The following is a 27,579-nucleotide window of genomic DNA, read 5'->3' on the forward strand; positions in this document are numbered from 1 at the left end:
AGAGAGAGAGAGAGAGAGAGAGAGAGAGAGAGGAGAGGGAGGAGGGAGGGCCTATGTGAGTGCAAGTGTGCAGAGGTGTGCAAGTGTGCAGAGGTGTGCAAGTGTGCAGGTGAGAAGACAACTTTCCCTCCTCTCCTTCCACCATGGGTTCCAGGTCACCAGACTTGTGCGGCAATGCTGTTACCCACCAAGCCACCTCTCTGGCCCTGAAGTCTTTTATTCATTCATCCATTCATTTTTTAACTTCTGGTTCTCCCTCGGGGGCAGAGGCACACTTCTGCTCAAAGCCTGGCCCATGCTAGGCACCCAACCACCGCCCAATGGATACACAAATAAGCACTCAAGCCCATGCTAGTCTGGGCCTCTGCAGACATTCACTGGCCATGGCCATGGGCACCAGACGAGTGATGCCAGACTTCTGTTTTCAGCTAGAAGGCAGCAGCATGAAAGCTGGGAAGGCGGCTCACTTGGTGAAGTGTCTGCACACAACCGTGACGACCTAGGTTAGGAAGCTGAATGCCCACATAAACAAATGCCAGATACTGTGGAACATGTCTGTGATGGGCTGGTGATGGGGAGAGACAGGTAGATCCCTGCAGTTCTTTGGCCAGACAGACTAAGGCAAACTGATGAGCTCCAGGTTCAGTGAGTACAATGTCTCAACAAGTAAGGTGCGGATCTCACACATAGGTCTTTCCCAGAAGGTTCTGCTAGGGTGCTGGAGGTAAACGCCAGGGACCCATGCATACAAAGCAAGCACTCTACAGTAGGCTATCTCCCCACTCCTGATAAGGGTTTCTTTTTATTGACTCCCATGCTGTTGGTGAAGGTTGTCTTTTGACTTTCTTGATGATGCCCTTTGATGCAGAAGTTTCTTATTTTGTTGACATCCCGATTTACCTATCATTTCTTGCATTGCTCATGTCTTTGGGATCAACTTAGCTGGCCTCACCTGGTCTCTTGGAAATCCTCCTTCTGTGGTCTGTCTTGGTGAATGGTACCAACCACTTATCCAGTTCTCAACCCCAGGGAGTTACTATAGACCTGCCAGTGTGGAGGCCACTCAAACAGGCGGTTATTTAAATGTATCTAAAACCAAGGGATGAAGAGATGACTCACTGGTTAAAAGCACTTGCTCTTCTACAAAACCAGAGTGTGGTGCCCTCACTGGATGGCTCACAGCCATCTCTAACTCTAGCTCCAGGGACCCAATGCCCCTTCTGGTCTTAGCAGGCACATGCAATCTCTCTCTCTCTCTCTCTCTCTCTCTCTCTCTCTCTCTCTCTCTCTCGCGCACACACACACACACACACACACACACACACACACTCACACACACAAAATCTAAAACTTTCAATATCAACTAACTATGTTCCTTAGCTGCGCTGGTCTCATTTTCGTCTGGCGGCTGCTGCTGTGCAGGGCCATGGAGACTACAGATTTCCATCATTGCAGAAAGTACAGTTGTAAAACACCGATGCAGCCCCTGCTGTGTTCCTACCTTCAACATCAAGCTCCATGAATGTAACTTGAATATCCTTGGCATCTGCCCACTCCATCCCAGCTTGCTTACACTGCCAGTGTAAATAGAACTTCATCTACACCTATTATGACTAGACCTTCCTAACTGGACTCTATACTTTTTTATTCTCTTCCAGTTTACTCTTGACCTGTACAAAAATCTTTCCTAAAGAGCTGCTCGAGTTGCTTATCATTCAAAATGCTCCCGTAGTTCCTCATCATCTTTGGAAGAGGTCCACACCCTGAAGCATGCATGGCACCTATGGCCCAGTGGTCCTTGTCCATCCCTTTCCTCCAGCCTCTCTCTAGTCTCCCTTGGGCTTCACCCTCTGTAGACCAGCTGAGTTCTTGACATACTTCTCTCTTGTTCCATAGGACATTGTTAAGAGTGCCTTTTGCTTTCACACACTGATTGATTGTAATCTCCCCTTTCTCTAGCTGGCTAACTTCTACTTCATTTTAGCTATCTGGTCCACATTCTTACAAAGCCTTCCACAGTTCCTTCCTACCTTAAGACCCCCTAGAAATGAAATTCCCCTACTGCCATCCCTAACACATACTCCCCCATGCCTCTGCCATGTATATGCATGAGTGGCAACCTTACAGCTTGTATATATAGACACACATATACTATTTTGTATATTGTATATATATTGTATATTGTATATATAACTTATTTTATGTGCACATTTATCTGTGAGGGTGTTGGATTCTCTGGAACTGCAGATATAGACGGTTGTGAGCTGCCATGTGGTTGCTGGGAATTGAACCTGGGTCCCGTGGAAGAGCAGCCAGTACTCTTAACCACAGAGCCATCTCTCCAGACCAAAGTCTTGTTTGATCATTTTTTGGAGACAGGGTTTCTTTGTGTAGTCCTGGAACTCGACCTGCAGAGCAGGCCGGCCTCAAACTCAGAGATCCAGCAGCCTCTGTCTCCGGAGTGCTGGGATTAAAGGTGTGTGCCACCACCGCCTTACACAAGCTTGTATTTTTGGATTCTTTCCCCATGAGTGACTCTGGGCAAGGCCGTACTGTGGATTGCCTCAGTCTGCTGATAAGTATTCCTAGCAGCATCTGTCTTCAGAAATTAGAACTGGGAAAGAGGGCTTGCCTCAGATAAGCAGGAAACCTCTGTGTCTCCAGGCCTTGCTAACCACACGTGGACTTTCCAAAGCTGAAATGCTAGGAGATCCCAGGGAAGCAGCAGCAGCTTCCCCTGGGCAGGAAGACATATTTCATCTACCCCAACTAGACTGGTTGTCTATTTTGCTATTACCTTCCTCCATCTCCATCTCCATCTCCGTGGGATCCTGTTTAGATATTCCAACCTGACGGAAACTGCCATTAGCAGAGTTCAGGGAAAAGCTGAGACTACGCTCGAGCTGAAACAATAAAGGGAACACACTGCCTCCCTGTGGCCAGAGTGGTAATGACAACAAAAAAACAAGATTTCCCTAAAAACAGCCAAGGAATCATTTTCAACTAGACCGCTCTCCAGATATCCCTCCTCCCATCACGGGCCCCGTGAAGAACCGAGGGGTGTCCTTTCAGTCCCACCTCGAGCCTTCCCAGTAACCGCTTGCACTCTCTGCTTTATATTTGTCTCTTTGGATGTGGTGGGGTCTTCCGTTTGTTTTTATCTGCCTTTCTTGGTGGGATCTAAGATCTCTGAAGGGCAGGCCCGTGTCTTGCCACCCTCTCCTACTCTAAACATCAGTAGTGACAGATGGCAGGGGCCCAATAAAATTCTGATTGGATGAATCAAGAAAACAGCAAAAACGGTGGCTGAAAAAAGGTGTAGGGCAGGAGAAGGGAGGGATGCTGTGCTGGACTGCATGTGTCTGCAGGGGGCGTGTCTGCAGGGGGCGTGTCTGCAGGGGGCGTGTCTGCAGGAGGCGGTGGTAACTGGGCACTACAGTTAAACAGTCCTGTTTGTGTCTGAGAAAGCTGACTTTAATGGGGTACAGGGATCAACAATGCATTGGTAGAAGGGGTACAGATGGTCAGCAAGCTGACAAAGGTTATTCAAATGATCCGAGAAGAGGTAAAGTTATCTAAAGTTAATTCAAGAATGCATTTTCAGCGCATGCCTTTAATCCTTGAACTGGGGAGGCAGGAGGATGTCTGAGTTTGAGGCCAGCCTGGTCTGCAGCATGAGTTCCAGGAAAGCCAGAGCTACATAGTGAGACCCTGTCAAACACACACACACACACACACACACACACACACACACACACACACACACTACATTGTCACAAACAAACAAGAACATTTTACAAAGAAAATGAATACTTTATTGATGTGGAGGAAAATTGAAAGCAACTCATTAAGTTCTAAACCTATGAATGAAAAGTCATCTAATTAATGCTGTCTTCTGGAAGAAAATTAATTTGCCACTCTTCCCAACCTGGAAGTACCATCGAAAGAAAGCATTAGACTAAGGGCATTATTGTGGTTGAAATGAACAGTGATATGAAAGTCCTTTGTGAGTTGCAGAGGCAATGGATGACCCTCTGGAGGGACTGAGACAGCCTAATAAATGTTTAGAAATGGTCTACTGCATCACCTCAGGCAAGACAGTCTGCTCGCTTCCCTCATGGGCTCATCAGTTAACGAAGCATCAACAGAACACTGAGTGATGAAAAGTACATCCATTGCCCATGGTGGTCCACGGGCTAATCAGCTTCTTACTAACATTCTAATAATTATTATTGACCCATAGACAATCTCACAGACAGTGAGATGGCATCGACTTCTCACTTCTGCATGAAACTATTTCTATATTATTAAGCACTATGGTATGATTAGTCTTAAGAATTGATATTGATCTGAAGGCTGAAGATGACAGATAAGTGGGCATGTAGGTACATATTGATAAATGTGTATACATATATATACATATATATATACATATATATATATATATATATATATATATAGAGAGAGAGAGAGAGAGAGAGAGAGAGAGAGAGACAGAACATTACCACAGCTGTGTTTAATTAATTTCTGTACTTAACATTAATTATTGTTATTAGTGTGTAATGTATGTGTGTGGTGTACATAACATGGCACATGTGTTGAAATCAGAGGACAGCTTTTATGGAGTTGTGTCTCCTTCCACCTTTATGTGGGTTCCAGGAATTGAACTCATATCATCAGGATTGTGTGACAAGCACCTCTATCCACTGAGCCATCTTGCCAGCCCTAATTTCTGTATTTTATGGATAATAAGTTTGTTATAACTACTTATTGCTAGATGTGTCTGTGTTATTTTGTATTATTCGGCTCTATTTTGGCTAATCAGACTATGTACAATAATGATGCAAATATTTTTGAGCAACATTTTATATGTGTGAATACCATGCAGAAAAACCTAAAATGTACATACCCAAAAGCCACATATTTTTTATCCAGATAGGGAGTTGCTTGCAGTGTGATGTAGAATTGTGACCCATTGGTATGACGACCTTTATTGACCATTCCAAGAATTCCTCTTTTATCATGAGGGACTGAAAAGTTTTCGTCTAGGAAAGAATAATCAGTAAGTCACTGAAGCATCTGTATTGTTGCCAACAATTACAGCATTTAGGGAGCAAAGGGAACTTGGTAACAGGCTTCATAGTATTTACTGATAGACTCCAATTAGTTTTGATGGATTTTCAAATATTTAAGCAAACTTTCTTAAAGTTGTAAATCTTACCAGAACTACTTGAGCATTTAGTTCATCTGTCTTTTATGCGGTGCTTACAGTAGAGGACAGCAGGCTTCCTTACTCTGTCTGCAGTGGACCTTCATTCAGACAACCAATATGAGCATTATAAAGACCTTTCCCAACTTCTTCATGGGTCTGCCCTCCCCTCCAGCATCTTACACGGAGCTGTCCCAGTCCTCCTATACTGCGGAGTTCCTGGGCTATACAGGTTACATGGTGCTTCCTGTCCTGTGTGTGAGCAGGACCCTTGTCTGGTGGCTATAATACTAGGACTCCTGACACCTTAACTGGATCAGCTGTGCTCCTAAATACCGATTATGAAGACAGTAATCTATGCTCATTTTCATTTGTATTCAAATACATTTTAATCTCCAGCCTCCCGTGGGTCGACTTTTTTTTTTTTTTTTTTAAAGATTTATTTATTTATACAGAAGAGGGCGCCAGATCTCATTACAGATGGTTGTGAGCCACCATGTGGGTGCTGGTTGACTTTTAAGGGAAAGGTTAGTTTGGGGTATCTAAGTGGAAATGTGTAAGGTTACATGTGTGAAGAACACAATATTGATGACGAGGCCACCAGTTTCAGAAGTATCACCCCAGCTTTGTTTTCTGTGACAGTTGATCTTCATTGCCAACATGACAGGATTTTAAATGAGGGAGGGTCCATGAGAGGTTTCCAGAAAGTAACTGGACAGGAAATAGTCACTCTGAATGTGGCAGCTGCACAGACTGAGTAAAGAGGAAGACGGGAGGTGAGCATCATCAGCATTTACCTCCCTCTGCTTCCCGACTGGATGAGATGACGTCTGTTGCTTCCCACTCCTGCCGCCCTGCCTTCCCGGCCATGATGGACTGCACCTTCCCACTGCCAGCTGAAACAAACCCACCCTGCCCACCTAACTACAACAGCCTCCAAGTTCAAATGTACTAAAACAAGTGCTGGATGGCAAAGTCAGTAGATTATTCACTGACTATGAAGTTCTGGCTTGGAAATTTAGCTCAGAAGTGAGGTACCTACCCAGCACGAGTGAGGCACTGAGTTCCATGCTAGCATAATCGGTTAATAGTCATCTAGATAGCTAGGCATCAGGCTAAGGAAAGAGGATTGCAATTTCAAGGCCTGCCTGACCTACAGAACAATTCATGGACCCACCTCTACAAGGTTAGTCTTTTTCAAGGGAAAGTCCTATATTTACTACAGTAGTTATAGTTATGTGAGATTCTAGCAGAGGCTAGAAGTTGATGGCAAGTGTCTTCATCAATTGTGCCCCCACTTAATTTACTGATGTAGCATCTCTCACTGAACCCAGAGCTCACTGATTTATAAATCTAGTTGTCCAGCTTGCCCTGATGATCCCTTGTCTCTGCCTCCTTAGGGCTAAAATCAGAGAAAGGCTGCTAAGACCATGTAGCTTTTATGTGTGTTGCTAGGGATCTGAAATCTGGTCTTCCAAGCAAGCATTTTATTCACTGAGCCATCTCTCCAGCCTGTCTCTCTTGTGTATTAATATAACGCTCATTTTTGCCATAAGCTGTGTGGTTTTTATTGCATGGTGTTGCGTGATGCAGAGGGTTTTTGTTTGTTTTCTTTTTAAAAATTTTTCTGAGACAAGGTTTCTCTGTGTAGCCCTAGCTGTCCTGGAACTAGCTCTGTAGACAAGGCTGTCCTGGGACTCAGACATCTACCTGTCTCTGCCTCCCAAGTGCTGGGATTAAAGGCGTGCACCACCACTGCCTGGCTGTTTACTTTCTTTTCTTTTTTCTTTTTTTTTTTTTTTTTTTTGAGCTGAGGATCAAACCCAGGGTCTTGCACTTGCTAGGCAAGCACTCTACCCCTGAGCTAAATCCCCAACCCTTCTATTTTTTTTTAAAGATTCATTTATTTTTATTTTCTATGTATGTATTTGCATGTGCATGCCTGGTGTCCACAAAGGCCAGAAGAGAGCATCAAATCCCCTGAACAGTTTCCAGGCAGTTGTGAACTGTCCAACTTGAGTGCTGAGATGCAAATCTAGGTTGTCTGTAAGAGCATCAAGTGCTCTTAGGCACTGAACCATCTCTCTACCCCTGCTACTTTCCATAAAAGGATTTAAAGTGTGTGTGTGTGTGTGTACGCGCCACACACGTATGTGAAGGTCCAAGAACAGCATTTTGGAGCTGGTTCTTTCCTTCTGTTGTGGGTTCGAGGGACATCATTACTGCCAAGCCATCACAGTAGCCCCAATGAGATTCCTTTGGAACATGTCATGCTGTAATGGAACTGACTGTAGCTGCATGCAGAGGCTTTCCTATCTCTTGGTGCATTCTTTCAACAGAGGCACAGAACTTCTGCTGTCTTTGTCTCCGAGATGTTCAGAGGGGTGCTGTGGATGTCTTTGTGTATGCTGTGAGTATGTGTGGCTCCCATTGAATAATAAATAAAGCTGTTTTGGCCTATGGCAAGAAAGCTTACAGCCAGGCAGGAAATCCAAGCAGAGATACAGAGGGAAAAGCAGAGTTGGGGAGACACCAGCCCGCCATGGAAGGTGCAACAAGATGCCAGCAGACCAGTAACACCACAGCCACGTGGCAACATACAGATTTATAGAAAATGGCTTAATTTAAGATGAAAGCTAGCTAGCAAGAAGCTGAAGCCATAGGCCATACAGTTTGCAATTAATATAAGCCTCTGAGTGATTATTTTATAAGCAGCTATGGGACCACGGGTGGGAGAGATTCATCTTGACTGCTGGGCAAGGCAGGACTGGAGTAACTTCCCTCTACAGAGGGGCTGATGCAACAAGGGCCTCCATCCATGTTTCACTGTGGCCAGTGAGCAGCCACTAGCCTAGGGTATTGTTTCCTTTTCATTTATTAATTGGATGTGTGTGTGTGTGTGTGTGTGTGTGTGTGTGTTTATATGGTGTATACACACATGCACAGGTGATGTATAGGTGCCTGAACCTGTGCATATGCTTGCAAAGAACTGTGGAGGTTTGAGTTAAGAATTGCCCCCACAGGCTCATGTATTTAGATGCTTTGTTGTCAGTTGGTAGACTGTTTGGAAAGATTAGTTGGTGTGGCCTTGTAGGAGTAGGTGTGTTGCTAGGAGTGGGCTTTGAGGTTTCAAAAGCCTGTGCCAGGCCCGGAGTTCCTCTGCCTTCTGCCTGGCAGATCAGGATGTAGCTCTCAGCTACTTCTCCAGCACCATGTCTGCCTGCCACCATGCTCCACTCCATGATAATGAACTAACCCTCTGAAACTGTAAGAAAGCCCCCACTGAAATGCTTTCTTCTGTAAGAGTTGCCTTGGTCACGGTGTCTCTTCACAGCGATAGAGCAGTGACTGAGACAAGGGCAGGGGAAGGCTCCAGGTGTCCTGATCGTCCTTTCCTCACTTTACCTCTTTTGAGACAGGATCTCTCCTTGAACCTGGAGCTCAGCTGGTGGCCATAAGCCCCAGCACCCCCACCCCTAGACAGAGACATGGTACAGGCACATACAAACATGCCCAGCTTTTTCATGGTGCTAGAATCCACACTCGGGTCTTCATGCTTGGGCAGCAGGTACTCCTACCCACTGAGCCATCTCTCCAGCCTCTGGAATATCTTTTTTATAAAAACATCTTTTATAAAAGATGTTTCTTCCATCCATCTATCCATCCATCCGTCTGTCTGTCTGCCTGTCTATCTATGTAAATATCTATCCATCCATCCATCTTGATATTATTTTTGAGACAGGATCTCACTTTGTAGCTCTGGCTGTCCCAGAACTCTGCATGTAGAACAGGCTGGCTTCCAACTGACAGAGATCTGCCTATCTCTGCCTCTTGTGTTCTGGGGTTAAAGGTGTGTGCTTCACACTCAGCTGAGATCATTTTCTTCATCTACAGATTGATATATTCCATACAATGCTGGAGGTCACTAAGAACATACAGCAGATGAAAACTAATGGTCCACAGATGGATCCACCAGATGAGGAACTCTCTGATTGGGAGCCCCACTAGGCAAAGACCGTGGGGTCACTGGCTGTGGACACCATTGTTCTGTCTGTATTTTCTCATGTGCTACCACTGCTCCTCCCTGAAAAGAACAGCCGTGGGGTTCTCTCCACAGCTCACTGGTGGTGTGTTTTATACTTTCTGGGCATACATATCTGTGGATGGTCAGGAAGATGATTTCTTCTTAAGCTATATAATTTTGATGAATAGAAATAATGCTAGGATATTTTTCATAGCTCAAACTGACATAGGAAAATAACAGTATTCTCAGCTACAAAGACAGCTTTTTACATATTTAGTTGATTTAAGACCTCAGAGCAAATTAAGCAGACTAGTTGCCCCTGAAAATGAAGGACAAGGACAGATTCCAAACTGTCTGTTGAACCAAAGTCAGGCACAAAACAACTTTAGTAGACATTAACTCCCTGTACAGATTCTCTCAGCAACTGACTCTCTGTGCACACAATGCAGGGCTTAAGGTTTAGCCAACTGTTTATTGTTTAGGTCCTGAATTTCAATGTTACTCTTCATCAGGAAATACTGGGTACTCAGCCTTTGTGCCTCCTGACCTCCAAAGTCTGAGAGAAACTGTGTGATTTCTTATGGCTCTGTTTCTTATTGTTTACTCAAGATATGTTATGTGACCCTCAAAATGTAACTCATATATTTGTCCAGAGATTTTTCTGTGAGAGAGCTGTATAGAGGAGAGATGTAGTTGTGTGGAGATAGATTTTTCAGGGAAGATTTTTCAAGTTGAAATACAAGTTACCATCAGAACTCGTGTGTTTCTTTCCTTACCCCTCAGATAGAAAAGATTGGCCCTTGCCACATTCATGCTTTTTTTTTTTTTTTTTTTTTTTTTTTTTTTTTTTTTTTTTGCATACCCTGGGTGCTGCTAGAGGCTAGTCCTCCAGACAATGATAATAGAGAAGGCCAAATAGATGTTTGATTACCTCAGTTTTCAAGACACCAGTTTTTTAAAAGGACTTATTTTTATTTACATATTTATGTGTATATGTGCACAGGTGTATAGGTGCCCATGCAGTCCAGAAGAGGGCATTGGATCCCTTGGGGCTGGAGTTACAGGTGATTGTGAGCCACCTGATATGAATGTTGGGAACCAAACTCAGATCCTTGCTAAAAGCAGTATGCACTCTTGGGGCTACATTCTTTTTCTATCATTCCTCTAAAGGTAACCAGTTAGATTTTATTTTATAATACGGTATCATCATGAACTTGTGGGTTTAAAATATATGTTGGCTTCCAACCAATTGCAATTATTACTTTTTACAGAGGTCAAGTGACCACATTTTTGATCAGTGACAGCCTCTTCCGACCGGCTCTGTCGGCATTCTGCCGTGACTCCTGTAATCTTCAACAGCATTCCTGCTGTCTGGTAGAACAAGGGGGAACTAACTAATGCACTGGGATTTGTCCTAAAGAAATAGGCAAGTAACTGTGTGTACAAAGCTGCTCTGCACTGGACCAAGAGGTTGGTTGCTTGAGATGTCTCATGTAGCCCAGGTTGGCCTCAAACTCACTACATCTCTGAGTATGACCTTGAACTCCTAATCATCCTTTCTCTACCTCCTCAGTGCTGGGATTACAAACACAGCCTACCATACACAGTCGTCTGGGAGAGCCAACCCAGGGTTTCATGCATGCTAGGTGAACTGAATTACATTTCAAATCCCAGTTTTTGTTTGTTTTAGAATGATACTCAGTCTTTTAATCAGGCAAGGGCAAAGCTCCACTTTAAAAAAAAATCTTCAGTTTGAAGGGTAAGACCATTTTTAACTTTCATTTCTACTAAATATTATCCCAAATAGTCTCATTTGAACCCTTTCAAATTTCAATAATCAGCTAATATATGACTGAGAAACTTGAAAGACACCTACCTTCAAATGTTGGTCCATAAATAGACTCTCCATCATCTCCTTTCCCCTCTACTATATCTGAGAAATAACAACACCCGGATTAGAACCATGATAACAGAGGGAAGGAGGGGCCTTTAATTCTGACTCTGTTCACATCTTACATCAAACCTAGAGTAAGCTGCCCAATTGAAAATATTACTATGATCACTTCAATTATGTAATCGGATTTTTTTTACTTTTATAAATTCATTTTGTTGTCATAACTCTCTGGGGGTAACAAGTTATAATGTAAAAGCTTTGAAAAATGTTAAGTTATCATTAAGGCCACAATTTAAAGAAGATATTCGGACAAACCCATTTGCTTCAAAAGTTACTTCATGTGGTAGTTTGAATGTAATTGGCACTATTAGGAGGTGTGGCTTTGTTGGAGGAAGTGCCTGTGGAGGCAGTCTTTGAAGTCTCATATATGCTCAAGCCACGCCCAGTGTCTCACACCACTTCCTGTTGCCTGCTGATCAAGATGTGGCTCCTTCTCCACTCTCAGCTCCTTCTCCAGCACCATGTCTGCCCATATGCCACCAGGTCCTGCCATAATGATAATAAACTAAACCTCTGAAACTGTAAGCCACTCAATTAAATGTTTTCCTTTATAAGAGTTTCTGTGGTCATGGTGTTTCTTCACAGCAATAGAAACCCTAAGACATTACATATTTCACTTTGCTTTTCAGAGAAGTGGAAAGAGTAAACTGAGAAGAAGAAATGGAAAAAGTTGTCTTTGAACATGAATGAAAACAGATGCTCTGGTGCTGGTGGGGGGGTAGCTCATATGGTAAAGTGTTTTCTGTGCAATCATAAGGATCTGAGTTTGATCCCCAGCATCCACATTAAAAGCTGGTAGGTGGCACATGCCAATGATCCTGTGGATCCTGTCCAGTCACCTTAGTATAACTGGCAAGCTCCAATCCCAGTGAGAGACTGTATCTCAAAAAACAAGGTGAACATCTCTTGAGGAATGGTACCGAAGGCTGACCTCCGGCCTCCACACATGTGCATACAAATCTGCAAATACTCACCCATACACACACACACACACACACACACACACACACACACACACACACACACACAAAGTAGATGCTCTTTTAAAAAGTCGCATGCCTTTAACCCAGCACTCGGGAGGCAGAGCCAGGCGGATCTCTGTAAGTTCAAGGCCAGCCGGGTCTACAGAGTGAGATCCAGGAAAGGCACAAAGCTACACAGAGAGACCCTGTCTCGAAAAACCAAAAAAAAAAAAAAAAAAAAAAAAAAAAAGTCGCATTCAGATTTTCATTCCTTTAGTTACTCTTGGCTGGGAGTGTAGCTCAGTGGTAGAGCACTTGCCCAGCATGTACAAGACCCTGAATCTGACAACCTGCACTGTAAAAAGCATCATTATCTATAATAACTGACTTATTTAAATGATGTTTTGGAAACAAAATTCCTTTCGATATAATAAGAGGGTTTTCATTTATTTGTCTTTGGTGTTTATAGGAGCTGTATACTTTGGCTTAGGCACTGTTTCCAAAGGTATTTTATATACACCCACACTGGAGGTAAACAGGTCTGCCTTCTGTGTTCCAGCCTCGCCATCGGTACACGCTAATTCCTTTAGCTCTCTGTACAGTGTTCAGTAACTACTGGTTGGAGGACTGAGCTATCTTATCCAAGTCTAAGCAAGCAAGCTTTTTTTTTTTTTTTTTTTTTTAAATTAGGATCTGATACAACAATAAGCACGCAGAGAAAAGTTATTTGGAAAAGCAAATGGAGCACCTAAGTCACGCTATTCATTGTTGATGCAAAAAAAACAAAACAGTCCCCCGCCCCCCAAAATGAAGTTCTCACCTCAAAGGGGTTAAGATACTGTATTATGGAGCCAAATTTAAACGCATATGCCCCAGAAAACGTGGAGCTAGGCTATCTCAGGTTCCATGTTCCAGCATGAAAGCAGTTTCAAGAAATGTTATAGTAACAGAAAAAAAAGAGTTATAAACCAAGGCATTAAAAAATACATTAGTGGAAACATCAGAGAGGCAGTTACAGAAAGATAATTTCTCCTCAGGGCCTCAGATACTATCCGACAGCTTTCTTAGCCTTGGGGTTGGTGGAAGCTGGCAGTCTGCTAAGTTAATAAATTCTGAAAGGTTTTAATTTGTTAATCACAGGATGTTAGGGTTGATATAGAGGTAAACAAAGAAATGGCCATCTAGGGGGCTAAAGCTAGCCCAAGATAGACTTTGTATTCTTGTCTCACTGTCTGAAACGTGACCCAACACCTGCACACCTTGCCATCTGGAAAGCTTAGATATACAGAAAAGAAACTTCAACAGAGACTATGACTTGTCTTACCCAAGTCTTGTTCTGAGGAAATTGAGAAACAAAATAGAGCAACTAGCCAGGCGGTGGTGGCGCATGCCTTTAATCCCAGCACTCGGGAGGCAGAGGCAGGTGGATCTCTGTGGGTTCGAGGCCAGCCTGGTCTACAGAGCGAGATCCTGGAAAGGCGCAAAACTACACAGAGATACCCTGTCTCAAAAAACAAAAAACAAAAAAATAGAGCAACTGAAACCTAGTCCCTGAGAGTAACTCTCAGTGGGTAGCTGCTTTTCAAACTGTTATTACTTTAATTAATTGATATCTCTCTCTCTCTCTCTCTCTCTCCCTCTCTCTCTCTCTCATCACTCAGCAGCAGCTGTCTTCAAACTTTTCATTACTTTGATTAAGCACTCTCTCGCTCTCTCTGATATAGGAATGATAGGAAAAAAGGGTAGATTATTAAATCTTCTTTAATCCAAAAAAACAACTATTAATCTCAAAATATTTTACATTGCTTGGGGTATTGTGTTTATGCAGCATATTTAAAAATGTAATGTATAATTAAGAAATACAGATTAATAGTTAACATCCATAATAGTCAAACTTATAGTCATGTTAGGTATGTTTTCAAGGTCATGCACAAATATATAAAGATAGATAGATGGTCTTCAAACACTATAAAATTCTACAAAATATGGCATTTAATATGTTTAATAACCTAAGGCTTTTCATGACAGTGAGACATGTCTGTTCCTGACAGCACCAATCTACTTCAACAGAAGATGATGGGCATCAAAGAAACTCTGTATAGAGTTTACTTTCTTTCTGCAAAAGCTAGCCATTTGGGCAAAGAAACTGTCCTCACCTCAATTGCTGGCAGTGTACTGTCCAAACTGGAGCAGTAGGACACATAAGAAAATGACTGTCAAACTTTGCCAAGACAAGGTAGGACAGTCCTTCAAAATTCCCTGCTTCTCAGAAAAGTCTGTCAGATATTCTAGGCCTTTAGGCCACAGAGGGATGCCCCAACCGGAAGAACGTTGGGTGACTGCCTAGGCAGCAAGATATATCTGTCATTAGGTAACCTTTTTACTCTTCTGGGGTCTTTGACAGAATTGAAAACTAGATAGTCATAGTTAAAGTTTTCCTTAGTTGTGATAAAAGGTAAATTAGGTATAAAACTTTAGACACACAAAGATAATATAAACAAGAGTATTTTCTCTAAATTTGCCAAAAACACATGGACTGGATATTGTAACTGTAATACTTAAATTAATAACTGTTTTTGTTATATATACTTTTACTATATTAAAGTTAAAACCTTTTTAATTAGACAAAAAGAGGGAAATGCTGTGGAACAAACTTTGTACACTGTAAATATGTATTACTCTTATTGGTTAATAAAAAGGCTGACTGGCCAATAGCTGGACAGGTAGAGGTTAGGCAGGAGAGCCAAACTGAGAGGACACTGGAAAGGAGGGGGAGTCGAGATGCCTACATCTCTGTGTGTGTGTGTGTGTGTGTGTGTGTGTGTGTGTGTGTGTGTGTGTGTATTTCAATGCAAGAATACCTTAGTGCACACTTCTAGCCTTCCATTATGTGGATCTCAGGGATGAAATCTGGCCATCAGGCTTGGCATCAAGAGCCTTTATCTGCTGAGTCAGTTCACCAAACCAACACAGTCTCTCTTGAGGATTGGTTATACTTCTTTTCTTTATAAGATTTCCTCTCAGGCCAGGTGGTGGTGGCGCACGCCTTTAATCCCCAGTACTCAGGAGGCAGAGCCAGGCAGATCTCTGTGAGTTCGAGGCCAGCCTGGTCTCCAGAGCGAGTTCCAGGAAAGGCGCAAAGCTACACAGCAAAACCTTGTCTCAAAAAAACAAAAACAAACAAACAAAAAAAGATTTCCTCTCTCTCTCTCTCTCTCTCTCTCTCTCTCTTTCTCTTTTATCTATCCAACCATCCATCCACCCACCCACCCACTCATCTATCTACCCACATACCCACCCACCCACCCATCTACCCATCCACCCATCCACTCACCCATCCTTCCAACTACCCACCCACCAACCCATCTATCCATCCATCCATCCATCCCTCCTTCCCTCCCCCCCTTTTTCTTTCTTTTTGTTATTGTTGCTATTGTTTTTTGAGATAGGATCTCTCTACACAGTCTTGGCTGTGCTGGAACTCACTATGTAGATCAGACAGGTCTTGAACTCACAGAGATCTGCCTGCCTCTGCATCCTGAGTGCTGGGATTAAAGGCCTGGTCCAGCCTTGTTCCATTTTCAAATTTCCATCCTTAGCATGCTTCTTAAAATGTGATTCTAGGTATTTCAATGTATTTAGTTTAACTTTTAAAAGTAGTTTTTGATTTTAAAAAATTTCATCTTATTCTATGTCACTTTTTAATTTGCGATGTTCCTGAAAATAGAACTTAAATTAGGGATTAAAAAATACAAATATGCTAGTGAATTACTTGACCATATGAAACATCCTTTAAGTTATACATCTATTATTATCAATATCTAGTTCTGGGGCTGGAGATGACTCAGTGGAGTGCTCCCCAGGCAAGCATAAGTACCTGAGTTGGATTCCAGAACCTACCAAAAAGAAGCTAGATGAACAGCTGGGGCAGTGGCCCACGCCTTTAGTCCCAACACTTGGGAGGTAGAAGCAGGCAGATCTCTGTGAGTTTGAGGCCAGCCTGGTGTACACAGTATGTTCCAGGACAGTCGGGGCTAGACAGAGAGACCCTGTCTCGAGAAAACAAACAAACAATAACAGCAACAAAAGAATGGACACTTGGGTTTGTCTAGCAGTCCTGAAGGTTTTCCCTCCAGAACCCCAGCTCTTGCCTGAAGGGCAATTCACCTTCACACCTGTCTCTTGAACCTAATTCCTTTTCATCCCTAAAATCCAACATGTTACTGGCCAGTAAGTGCTTGGCAGAGCCTGAGCAAACAAGCCCCCACCAGGTTTGACCTCATGCACATCTGCGTATGCCATGCCCTACCCCCAACACACAAAGAATATCCAAGGCCGGGTATGGTAGCACACACCTTTATCCCAGAACTCAGTGGGTAGAGGCAGACAGATCTCTGTGAAATGGAGGTCAGGCCTAATTCTTTATGAATGTTATAAAGGTAAAGGAATAAACCCTAGGGCACTCTGCTTAGATGTCATATTTAAAGTTTGCAGCTTACCTCCTCCTTGTATCCAACCATTCTGGACTACTCGATGAAAAATCGAATCTTTGTAATGAAGCTTTACACCTCTCTCAGAAAACCCTGCCATTCCTGTGCACAAGACCTGAAAATTTTTACATGTTTTGGGACATGTATCACAAAATAGCTACAAAATAAAGATGAAAGGTTTCAATGATTACTCAATATTTTATCAATTACAGACTCCTCAAAACTTATTTGAAAAAAACAGCAAAATTCTCTTACCTCAAAAATCAGTCTTCCAATTGGAGAAAGATCAATACAAATGTCCAAGAACACAAAATCATGCTATTAAAATTATTGAGAAAAAAATAACACAGGTCAGTGTTTTGTAAGCTTTAAAAATATTGAAAACAATAAAACATTCTTTTAATGATAAGATTTTAACCACAACATGAACAGATAACAGCAAGTACAATCTAAACCATAATACTCACAGATAACAACAGTAAATTTAATGACCTAAAGGAATTTTTAAATTTATTTTACCAAGTCTTGATAATGTATATTACACAATCATTTAAAAACCTCTTAGTGCTGAAGCTTTGAACAATGTTAACTTATCATGCAAGCCTGGGAGCACATGACCTAGAAATACGCAGGGTTCCGTGTGGGCAGGAACAAGGGACAGTCTCCCTGCGGACAGAAACAGACTAAGGATTCTTCACTCTTTGCTGAGTAGGTTTGGGAAAAGAGCCAAGTGAGTGCCGTGGAGCTGGTGACTGTGTGTCCTGGATTTCAGAGACAGTTGTGGCCACATGGAGCCAAGCCACACCCCTTCTGACTGGGAAAATACAACCACTGTTCCCACTAGAGTTTTGGCACCACGGTCCCAGAAGAGAGGGGGTGTGCTTCCCAGTTACTCTCATGCACCCTCTCCTGTTCAGTCATCCTCACATGTTGTCACGTGGTGTACGTCATGGCAGAGATGATGGGTTTTGAGGCTTTGCATAGCTACATTAAAGGCATCCAAAGTTGGGCATGGTGGTTCCTGTCTGTAATCCCAACACTTGGGAAGCTACGGCAGGACGGCTGCCGTGAGTCCAAGGTCAGCCTAGGCAGGCTACCAAGACTTTGTCTCAAAACCAAAACAAAACAGAAAGGCATCCAAAATGAATACGCTTGTCTTTCCCCACTTAGCTCTTGGGGACCACTGTACATCTAACGGTGTTTCAGATCTTGGACAGCTCTGACACATATAGAATACCAATTTAAGGCAGTATGTAACTGCCCTCCCTTCTTCCTCAAAAATCTGGAAAACACATGATATTTCTCAAAATACAGTGTATTGTTTTATGTCACTCTAACCTTTTTATGTTATTTATTTATTTATTTATTTGTTTGTTTGTTTGTTTGTTAAAAGACTGAAATTCTTGCTGTCTGGCATCTAGCAAGGAAGTATTACAAGCATACTAGGTATGACTAAGATTTTCTGAAGTTTTTTCAGACAGTGTCTCACTGTCCAACCCAGGCTGGTCTGGAACTCATTACATAGCCATAGCCTAGGCTGATCTTGAACTCGTGGAAATCTTCCTATCTCAGCCTCCCGAGAGCTGGGCTTCCAGGCTTCCAGGCTTCCAGGCTGGCCATGTGCTCACTAATCAGAATTAATTGGTCTGTGCCTCTTAGCTCCTGTACTCCAAGTTCTAAACTATCAAAGAATGCTATGCTAAAGAACAGGAGGCAGACTATAGCACACCTCACATACTTCGGAGGGACAAGAGGCAACGGCAGAAACCGTGGCTGACTGGGAAATGAACTAACAGTCTATCAGGCACAATTAACCTCCCTGTGCCTCAACTGACTATCTTTATTTATAGGGCTGTCAGGAGCAGACAACTCTAGACAAGCTTGGCAGAACACACTTCTAATCTCAGCTCCAGAGAGGCAGGGCGATCCCTAGTTTGCAGCTAGCCTGGGCTACTTATAGTCCCTACTTTAAAAATAACAACCAAAAGGAAAAAACAAAGATAATTCTGAAAATGCTCATGACAGAGACAAATGAATGCGATACAAAGTAACATCCAGTCACCAGGAGCCAAACACACAAACAGACTTGCCCAGCAGGACAGTCCCAGCAGGAAACAAACAAGAGCATCCACCCTCTGTGAAGACACTTAGTCTTTTCTCAGGAAGCTAGGTCCTCCGTTAATTCACGCTTTCATTATTTCTAGCTAATTTCACCGCAGCCCTTTCCAAACACCTACCCTGACACTAGCTTGCTTTGGCACAGCTCCAACCACCACACCCCAAAGCAAAGAGTGTTATGTCGTAGTCTATGGAAAGCTCTGCTGGCCTGCTTTCCTTCTGGACAAAATCTCCACGCTTCAGAATAGATAGTAAACCAGCATCCGGCCTCAGTTTTCTTTACGACCTCCTGGATTTTCCCATCCTACTTAACACCTGACCATCCTTCCTGTCTGGGCAACATCCCATTGGGTTTCACAAGCATTGACAGAACACGCAGGGGCCAGATTCTCCCTCCTCCAGCTCTGGGACAGGCAAGTTGTGGACCCATGGCCTAGATTTGCTGGACAAGTGTTCCTGGGGCCCTGGGGCTCAGGAAGTATTATAAAGATACGAAAAATGTTGAGAAGCCACACTCCATGATGATGGGGCCAGCATGAACCTAGGGCTAGTGGTTGATGATGTGGGGTGGCACACCAGCCACATATTCCTCTGGCATGGCTCTGGTCATTTCCCTGGTATGTGGCCTCCCTTGTTCCTACTGTTAGGATCCTGCTCTCACTCTCCGAGTCTAAGGTCTTACATCATGGGAGGGGGGGTGCGGGGTGCGGGTGATACCGCCTCGTGGTCACACAATCTCTGCCTTAAAAAGCCGCACATGGGTGGCGGTGGCGGTGGTGGCGCACGCCTTTAATCCCAGCACTCAGGAGGCAGAGCCAGGTGGATCTCTGTGAGTTCGAGGCCAGCCTGGTCTACAGAGCAAGTTCCAGGAAAGGCGCAAAGCTATACAGAGAAACCCTGACTTGAAAAACCAAAAAAAAAAAAAAAAAAAGAAAGAAAGAAAGAAAAAAAAAAAGCTGCACACGGGGCCCCACCCTCTCTCTTTTCTGTTTCCTCTCTGCTCTGCTCCCGTCATCTTTCTGTCTCTCCAGGCCTGGTTTCTTGCTAACTCTGGTAGTCGTAGCCGGGCTCGTTCCACCATGCCTGCCGACCCACCAGCGCTGTTTGTCCTTTCACCTACCTGGTTTCTAAAGCCATCCTAAAGTTTTCCTGTGAACTCCGGGAGTCAGCACCATTGCAGCATATATATCTTTGTTTCTTAAGTTAGGCACAGTAACTTCAGACCCCTGACACCTAGACTTGTTTTCAGGCTCAATTTCTCAGCCTAATCGACCACTATTTCTGCCTTCCTTGTGGCCACTGACACTCCAGGGGACCACGACATGCTGCCGGGACTCCTGTTCCTTTGGGAATTAACCATGAACAATAAATTCTCTATACCTCAGAGTTTTCAGCATTTAAAAAATGCATTGTTTATTTAACCAAACACTCACTGGGTACCTCCTGTGTTTCTGAGTTCCTGTTCAAGGCAGTAGTTAAAAAAGGGTCATGAGACAAAGTCTTTGCCTCTGCACAGCTCAAGTCCTACATGGGGTCATTCTATGTAGCCCTGGCTGTCCTGGAACTCACTCTGTAAATCAGGCTGGCCTTGAACTCACAGAGATGCACCTGCCTCTGCCTCCCGAGTGCTGGGATCAAAGGCATGTGCCACCACACCCAGCTTGTAGGAAATTTTCCTATTGATAATTGATAGAGGCCCAGCCTAATGTGGCAGTGCCATCCTGGACAGGTGGATCTGGACTGTAGAACAAAGTTCACTTCCTGTTGCCTGTGGATCAAGATGTAGAACTCTCAGCTCCTTCTCCAGCACCATGTCTGCCTGCATGCCTCCATGTCCTGCCATGATGATAATGGACTAAACTTCTGAAACTGTGAGCCAGCCCCAATGAAATGTTTTCCTTTTTAAGAATTGCCATAGTCATGGTGTCTCTTCACAGCAACAGAAACCCTATGACAGTCCTCATTCTGTAGATCAAATTACTCAGGGGCTGATGGTCAGTCTTAGTGAATTCTTTTCAGACTTTTAATCTCAATGCAGTAGCTCTCACTTAGAAATATTAATTGAAGTATTTCAGGGCCAGGGCTGGAGAGTTGGCTCAGATGATAACCACACTTGATGCCCTTCCAGAGGAAACAAGTTCAGTTCCCAGCACCCACATCAAGGGGCTCACAAATGCCTTTAACTTCAGCTCCAGGGGAACTGTACACCCTCTTTTAGCCTCTGAGTGTCTGCACACATGTGGCACATACAGGGCCAGTGAGATGGCTCAGCAGGTAAAGCCCTTATTTACTCTACAGCCCGATGGCCCAAGTTACCACATAGCAGGGGAGGCGAGAGACAACTAGTCAGGCATTCTGTGGTTCACAGACCCTCCCCATAACAACAGTCACCAGTTCCTGCTCTGCTTTGAGCCGGGGTCTGGCTATACTGTCCAGATTGGCCTTAGAATAATGGGCACACACAATCTTCCTGTCTCAGTCTCCTGAGAAGCGAAGACTATGGGTGCATATCAAAGGGTGTTTACGTTCTAATAGGAGTAATTCATCATATACATCTTGAAAGCGGAGGAGAAACAGTCTGCTGTGACGTACATCTGCTTTACATGTTGCCTGGCCAAACCCTGAACTTTAATCCTTTGCAACTGGTCTTAATAAGGTCACTAGGGGTTTACATCTTAATCTCTTGGTGTATCTCCTTTGAGAGTACATCAACAATTAATGCTGAATTAATACAAATGATGAAAAATTCTATTAAAAGTCTGTGTAACTTGCCTTGGTGTCTTTCAAGAACTTGGTGGCATAATTCAAAGTAAGTGCCTCATACAGTGCAGAGGGTCGAACATCAACTACGTCCCACACCTTCTGGGCCCACTTCTTCAGGTCAAATGCGTTTCCCAGGAATTGATCATTAACAAAGCACATCACATAGGAGGAATATACCCAGGTTTCACCCTTCAGGTCCTACAGGGAAATGGGGGGTGGGGGAAATGACAGAAAGGAAAAAAAACTTCTAAAACCACAAACAAGAGCTTGAGATTAACTGTACAGCCTGATTTGCCAACTACAGGATTAACTCTTTGTTTTTTTGTTTTGTTTTGTTTTTTGTTTTTTGTTTTTTCGAGACAGAGTTTCCCTGTGTAGCTTTGTGCCTTTCCTGGAACTCACTTGGTAACCCAGGCTGGCCTTGAACTCATAGAGATCTGCCTGGCTCTGCCTCCCGAGTGCTGGGCTTAAAGGTGTGCACCACTACTGCCCAGCAGGATTAACTCTTTTAAAATACACTTTTTAAAACACATTTTTCAGGGCTGGAGAGATGGCTCAGTGGTTAAGAGCACTGACTGCTCTTCCAGAGGTCCTGAGTTCAATTCCCAGCAACCACATGGTGGCTCACAACTACTTGTAATGAGATCTGGTGCCCTCTTATGGCCTGCAGGGACACATGCAGGCAGAATACTGTATACATAATAAATAAATAACTCTTAAATTTTTTTTTTTTCAGAATTCTGCAGTCAAAAAGAATTTAACATTTTTGAGACTCTTAATATACTGAAGAACAGAGAATAACCTAGAAAGCAATCTTTAAACTATTACAATCATAGGTAGATAAAATTTGGTAATAATAATAACATATCTACATAGTACACTTGTTTCATTAATTTGTGAATCCAAAGCAGTCCCTGTCTCCATTTATGAGGCACACTTTTTTTACTGCGTGCATTCTTGGAAGAGGATCTGAGTAAGATATGGTTTTCAATGCAAAGAACTGAGGTGTGTGTGTGTGTGTGTGTGTGTGTGTGTGTGTGTGTGCAATAAAAGACATGGGACCCAGGCATGAGACGGTGATTATTCTGGATAGAAAGGACTATCTTTAGGAACTGCCTCCTGAGGGCCAACAGGAGTTCCTATAATCAGGGACAAAGAAGAAAACTCACCTTCCCCAACACTGTTAAACCTAAGCCACTTAAGATGAAGTGTATTAGTGTTTTCCTCCATGCCATGCTGCCACCAACTTCCTAGATCCCCAGTGTGGCCTGAGCAACACCAACCCCTGAGAATATATGGCCTGTTATCTTCTAGTGCCATCCCTGGGAAACCCTGAGTGACCTGGTACAGCCATTTGCAAATTTTAGTAGAATCTGATTTGTGGTCCATAGGATTGTCTGGCTAGCCCATGGGACCTGATGGAGAATCTGCATCCCTAGTGGTATCCAGGGAGATGCTGGTTCTGTAACCAGAATATTGGAGTTTCTGCTGCCTGTCACCACAAGCACCACTGAGCAGGGGACAGGAACTGAATCTTTAAGCTGTGCTTTACTCAGAAAACTGTCTGGGAGACAGGATCAGCACCTCATGTCTGCCTTCCCTTGTCGTCTTCAGTGAGCACATCTTACAAAGAACAAAGGCTGTCATTCCAAGTTCAGGCTTGCTCCTCCGGTCAGCCTGACTCTGAGATTTATGGTATTGGTGTCTCTCTTTATCCCCTCCCACGCTGTCCCCTCCTTACAGAGAGATTTGGGGGCTCTCTGGGCACCATCTAGGATGGGTTAACCGACAAGCAGTGGCAGTGTGTACACGCTGAGCTGTGTGTATACAGATTCCTCCCTGTAACATGACTGCAGGTCTCAAGACTACAGGAGAAGTACGAGTCTGGGCAACGACTTCCCGGCCAGCTGCATTGCCAGCTCCCCTGAGGAGCTTTGATGTCCTCCGACTTGACTCCTGGGCCTTCCTCAAAACCTGCTTCCAGCTTTCCATTCTAGAGAGCAAACTTGTTTGTGCTCAATGGCTAATCCCTGATAAAGGCTAAGCAGTCTCTGGGAGCGTTTAGATTGACGGAGAATTACTGGTGTTGTATATTGCAAGCCCCAAACCAATAACAAGAGGGGAAAATGTAACCGTGGACATTTTGTTCTGTGAGGTGGGGGGATGTCAAAGAAGACATGTCAAGATATAAACACTTTCTCTCTAGATGCACATGGGGAGACTTCAATGTAGGAGCCTGGCTCTGATGTTTTCTAGAGCTTTCTGCCACTAACTACTAATGATGCTGTCCCCTTTTTCATTTTTTAATTTTTGGAGTGGAGAGATAGGCCTTCCCATGGCCCCTGAAGCTGTGCTCTTAGGGAAGCCTTACATTCTGTGGAAGCATAAGGCAGCTAAACCTAATGAACTGACTCACTGGGACCGCATATGCTAGGAAGCCTACATCTCACACAAGACATGGCTTACACTAAAAGTTAAGGTGACAAGTGTGGGCACGAGGGTGAGAGAGAGGAGAGAGGGAAGAGACCAAATAAAGCAACTACGATGAACTAGTGAGCCTCATTCAGATTAGAGGGCAGAGGCATGCAGGGGAGTGTATGGCAATCCTCAGGTAGCCCTGGCTGGGGAGGGAGGGAGATGGGGTGTGTAGGATGGTGGGGATGTGCACAGCTGCATGAATGTAAACCACAGGCCATAGTAGGTAGAGAATGTGAGGCTAGTCAGTGATATAAACCTGACTATAAAACTTGCAAAAATTATTTTATGTGGGGGCTAGAGAGATGGCTGCTCTCCCAGAGGACCTGGGTTCAATTCCTTAGCACCCACATGGTGGCTCACATCTGTCTCTTAACTCCAGGCCAAGATCCAATGCCCTCTATTGGCCTTCATGGGCACAGACATGAAGGTGGTATATAGACATACATGCAGACAAAACACCCATGCACACAGATATTATTAATTAAAGATTAATAACTGAAAAACTGTCTTATGTTAGGGTTGGTCAACTGTCCCACTTTGCTTTAAATTGCTTTAGTTTAACATTGGAATTCCTGTATCCCAAGCAAACCATGACCATTGGTTCCTCCTAACTGTAGAAGGCATTGAATGTCCCCCTTCCTACCCACCTATGCTAGAGTAGTGTCCTCCATTCCTTAAGCACCACATATAAGTGTTTACTATGACTTCCTCATATGACACGTGGCTGAGTCAGGTAAGCCATCTGCCACCCTCCAGGCAGGCCTGGGTTCTCCAAGAGTACTGTTAAAGACGTAATGTGGAGAACCAAGGTCCAAGCAGGACAAGCTGCTCATGGGAGGGTAGCCACTGCCAGGAGAGGTCCTCAGCCAACAGCCCCACACAACCCGGTTGTCTCCGTGACACACATACCCACACTTTCCAGCTTAAGTGCCAGGCTGCCTAAGCTGAGTGCCAGAGTATCAGAGGAAGTGGGAGTAACACATAAAGAAAGAAGGGTGACCATCTCTGACAATTTAAAACTCATCTCTCTCAAATGCCACCTTCAAAAGTATTCTGCAAATATTTTACTGCTTAGGAAGGATATCTGGGAAGATGATTAAAATAATTTAGGGAAAGTTCCTAATTAAGAGAACTAATTATAGCTGGAGTTTGTCATTTTCCCAAACTGCACAAATAATTCACAGAGAAGTGGACTTGTCAATATCCCCCATGCTGACATATCCCTTACCCTCTTTTTCTCCTGTAGATACTGATCCCAGGCAAATTCTTGAAGAGGAACTATCACAGGATCTTCAAATCTGGATGGGTAATTACTTTTCAGAGTCTAGGTTACAAGATAGAATAGTTTAAGTTCTCATTTATGTATTTAATCATTTATTTGGCAGGGGGCAGGGCACACTAGCTGTGCATGCACAAGGAGGGACCAGGCAGGGCACACTAGCCATACTTGCATGTCTGGGGACCAGGCAGGGCACACTAGCCATACTTGCATGTCTGGGGACCAGGCAGGGCACATAGCTGTGCATGCACATGGAGGGACCAGGCAGAGCACACTAGCCATACATGCACATGTGGGGACCAGAGGTCTTCCTTTTCTCTGCTCCAGTCTTTCGTTGAACTTAGGTCTGTTTCAGCTATCCTGGCTGGCTGGAGCGCACCTGAGAGCTGCTGGCCTCTCCTTATCAGGCTTAGGGTGACCAGAGCAGTCCCGCTGAGCTTGGCTGTCACATGAGTACCAGGACTCTGAACTCAGCAAGTACTCTACTCCCTGCCATCACCGCAGCCCCTAAGGTCTCTTTTTAAAGTCAAACTCATTTCTCCAGATTTACATGGGCTCTTCTGGTAGTTTCACACGGCACCCACGGGCCGCACTGCCTGACTGACATGCCCTGGCCTGTTCTCAGAGGCCCTGTCAAATCATTTCACCCGACTGGTTTGTCTCTTACCTTTAGGGAACAAGATCTAGAGGGCATGGGCATGTCTTAGTCTTCCTATATTGCTACCAGATCTGGTACACAGTGCCATCGACACAGCTCAGTAAATGAGTTTATACCAATGGTTTGGGGATCTGTTCTGTTCTTTTAGAACTATTTTTTTTTCCCTAAACTAAATTGCTAAATCTCAGAAGATCTACAGGTACTTGATTTGTAGCAAAACATTATACATAGTATTGTCTTAATTTACTGACGAAGGAGAATGGCCAAAAGGACACTATTGTGGTTATGCCATTCAAGAAAAGAAGCAGCAATGTCAAATGCATTTCAGCCTCTAAATAAGTTTTAGTATTGAGTGTGCTTCAGCCAAACATTTTACATGTGTGTGAATCAGAGAAAATTACTCTTAAAAAAGACTTTTAAAAATTATGTGTATGTGTGTACTGGGGTGGGGTAAGGAGGTAGTTAATGCTCATGGAGACCGGAAGAGGCCATTGGCTTTCCTAGAGCTGGAGTTATAAGTGGTTGTAAGCTGGTCAATGGGTGCTGGGAACCGAACTTGCTAAGGATAATGCTTGGAGGCCCTGTTGTAGTCTAAAAAAGGTACAGGCCTGGCATGTTCTACAGAGTATGAACATTTCAAGAGGGAGAAAGCCTGGGTGACAGTGCATCAGACTCTGGGATGGTGCAATATGGCAGCAGCAACCTGGTCATTTGCCTTCTTAGACTGTGGTATCCAAACAGCACAACCATTTGCTAGTTCCACAGTCTGTGTTCAGTTTTAGACAACCCACAGCATGATCACTGCTTCTAAGTGAAGAACTAGATAGAATAAATAATAAAATCAGTAGTCTTCAAAGCAAGTCCCATTATGCTTGCTCATAATACAGCATGTGTTGTAGAGTGGACTACATCCAGATTAAAATATATGCTAATATTTATCCTTACCTTTTATAAGTCTAAATGTGTTTATGAATCGGGCATCTGGGATTACTCACAAATATATTAGGAGTATAATCAAATATTCTTAATTTTGCTAGAACTAACTGAATTTACATTGATACATTTTCATATTTGAATATAGTCCCAAGAGGAAAAAAAACTTAAGGAAAAATTACATTATTGGAATATTAAGACATTTTCATTTTCTTTTTTTTGTTTGTTTGTTTTTCAAGACAGGGTTCTCTGTGTAGTTTTGGAGCCTGGCCTGGATCTCACTCTGTAGAGCAGGCTGGCCTCAAACTCACAGAGATCAGCCTGGCTCTGCCTCCCGAGTGCTGGGATTAAAGGCGTGCGCCACCACCGCCCGGCAGACATTCTCTTGAGTTACTATTCTCTATGGTAGATGTTGATTCCTGTACAGTTTCGAAAGAACTGACAAGCCAAGAATAATTTTCACATCTTTTAATGACTGAAAACAATCAAAAGATGAACCATATTTTATGTTACATCAAAATTATATGTAAGTCCAACATAGCATCTACAGTAAAGTTTTATTGGGACACTATTTATTATTTACTTACGTCCTGTGGCTGATGCTTTCTTTGCCTTGTTGTAGAGACAAGGTATTGCTATGTAGCCCAGGCTGACCTTCAACTCACTGTCTTCCTGTCTTGGCCTCTTGAGTGCCAGGGTTACAGGCCTGTT

General features: G+C 43.6%; 1 protein-coding gene across 4 annotated transcripts in view; it reads right to left on the reverse strand.

The window, feature by feature from the left end:
• Ppil6 (peptidylprolyl isomerase like 6) overlaps positions 1-27,579 on the reverse strand; it is a 32,269-nt gene that overhangs the window by 2,513 nt on the left and 2,177 nt on the right. For 3 of the 4 annotated variants that reach the window (XM_036169325.1, XM_036169326.1, XM_036169324.1), the window contains 6 exons: positions 25,227-25,322; positions 21,530-21,718; positions 16,895-16,957; positions 16,649-16,796; positions 11,110-11,166; positions 4,910-5,045 (listed from right to left, as the gene is read on the reverse strand). In XM_036169325.1, coding sequence (XP_036025218.1) covers positions 4,910-5,045; positions 11,110-11,166; positions 16,649-16,796; positions 16,895-16,957; positions 21,530-21,718; positions 25,227-25,322 — 689 coding nt within the window. The remainder of the gene's footprint in view (positions 1-4,909; positions 5,046-11,109; positions 11,167-16,648; positions 16,797-16,894; positions 16,958-21,529; positions 21,719-25,226; positions 25,323-27,579) is intronic. The other variant, XM_036169327.1, reaches the window with a different exon arrangement.

This window comes from Onychomys torridus, chromosome 19 (assembly GCF_903995425.1).
Source record: "Onychomys torridus chromosome 19, mOncTor1.1, whole genome shotgun sequence".
Classification (NCBI taxonomy): domain Eukaryota; kingdom Metazoa; phylum Chordata; class Mammalia; order Rodentia; family Cricetidae; genus Onychomys; species Onychomys torridus.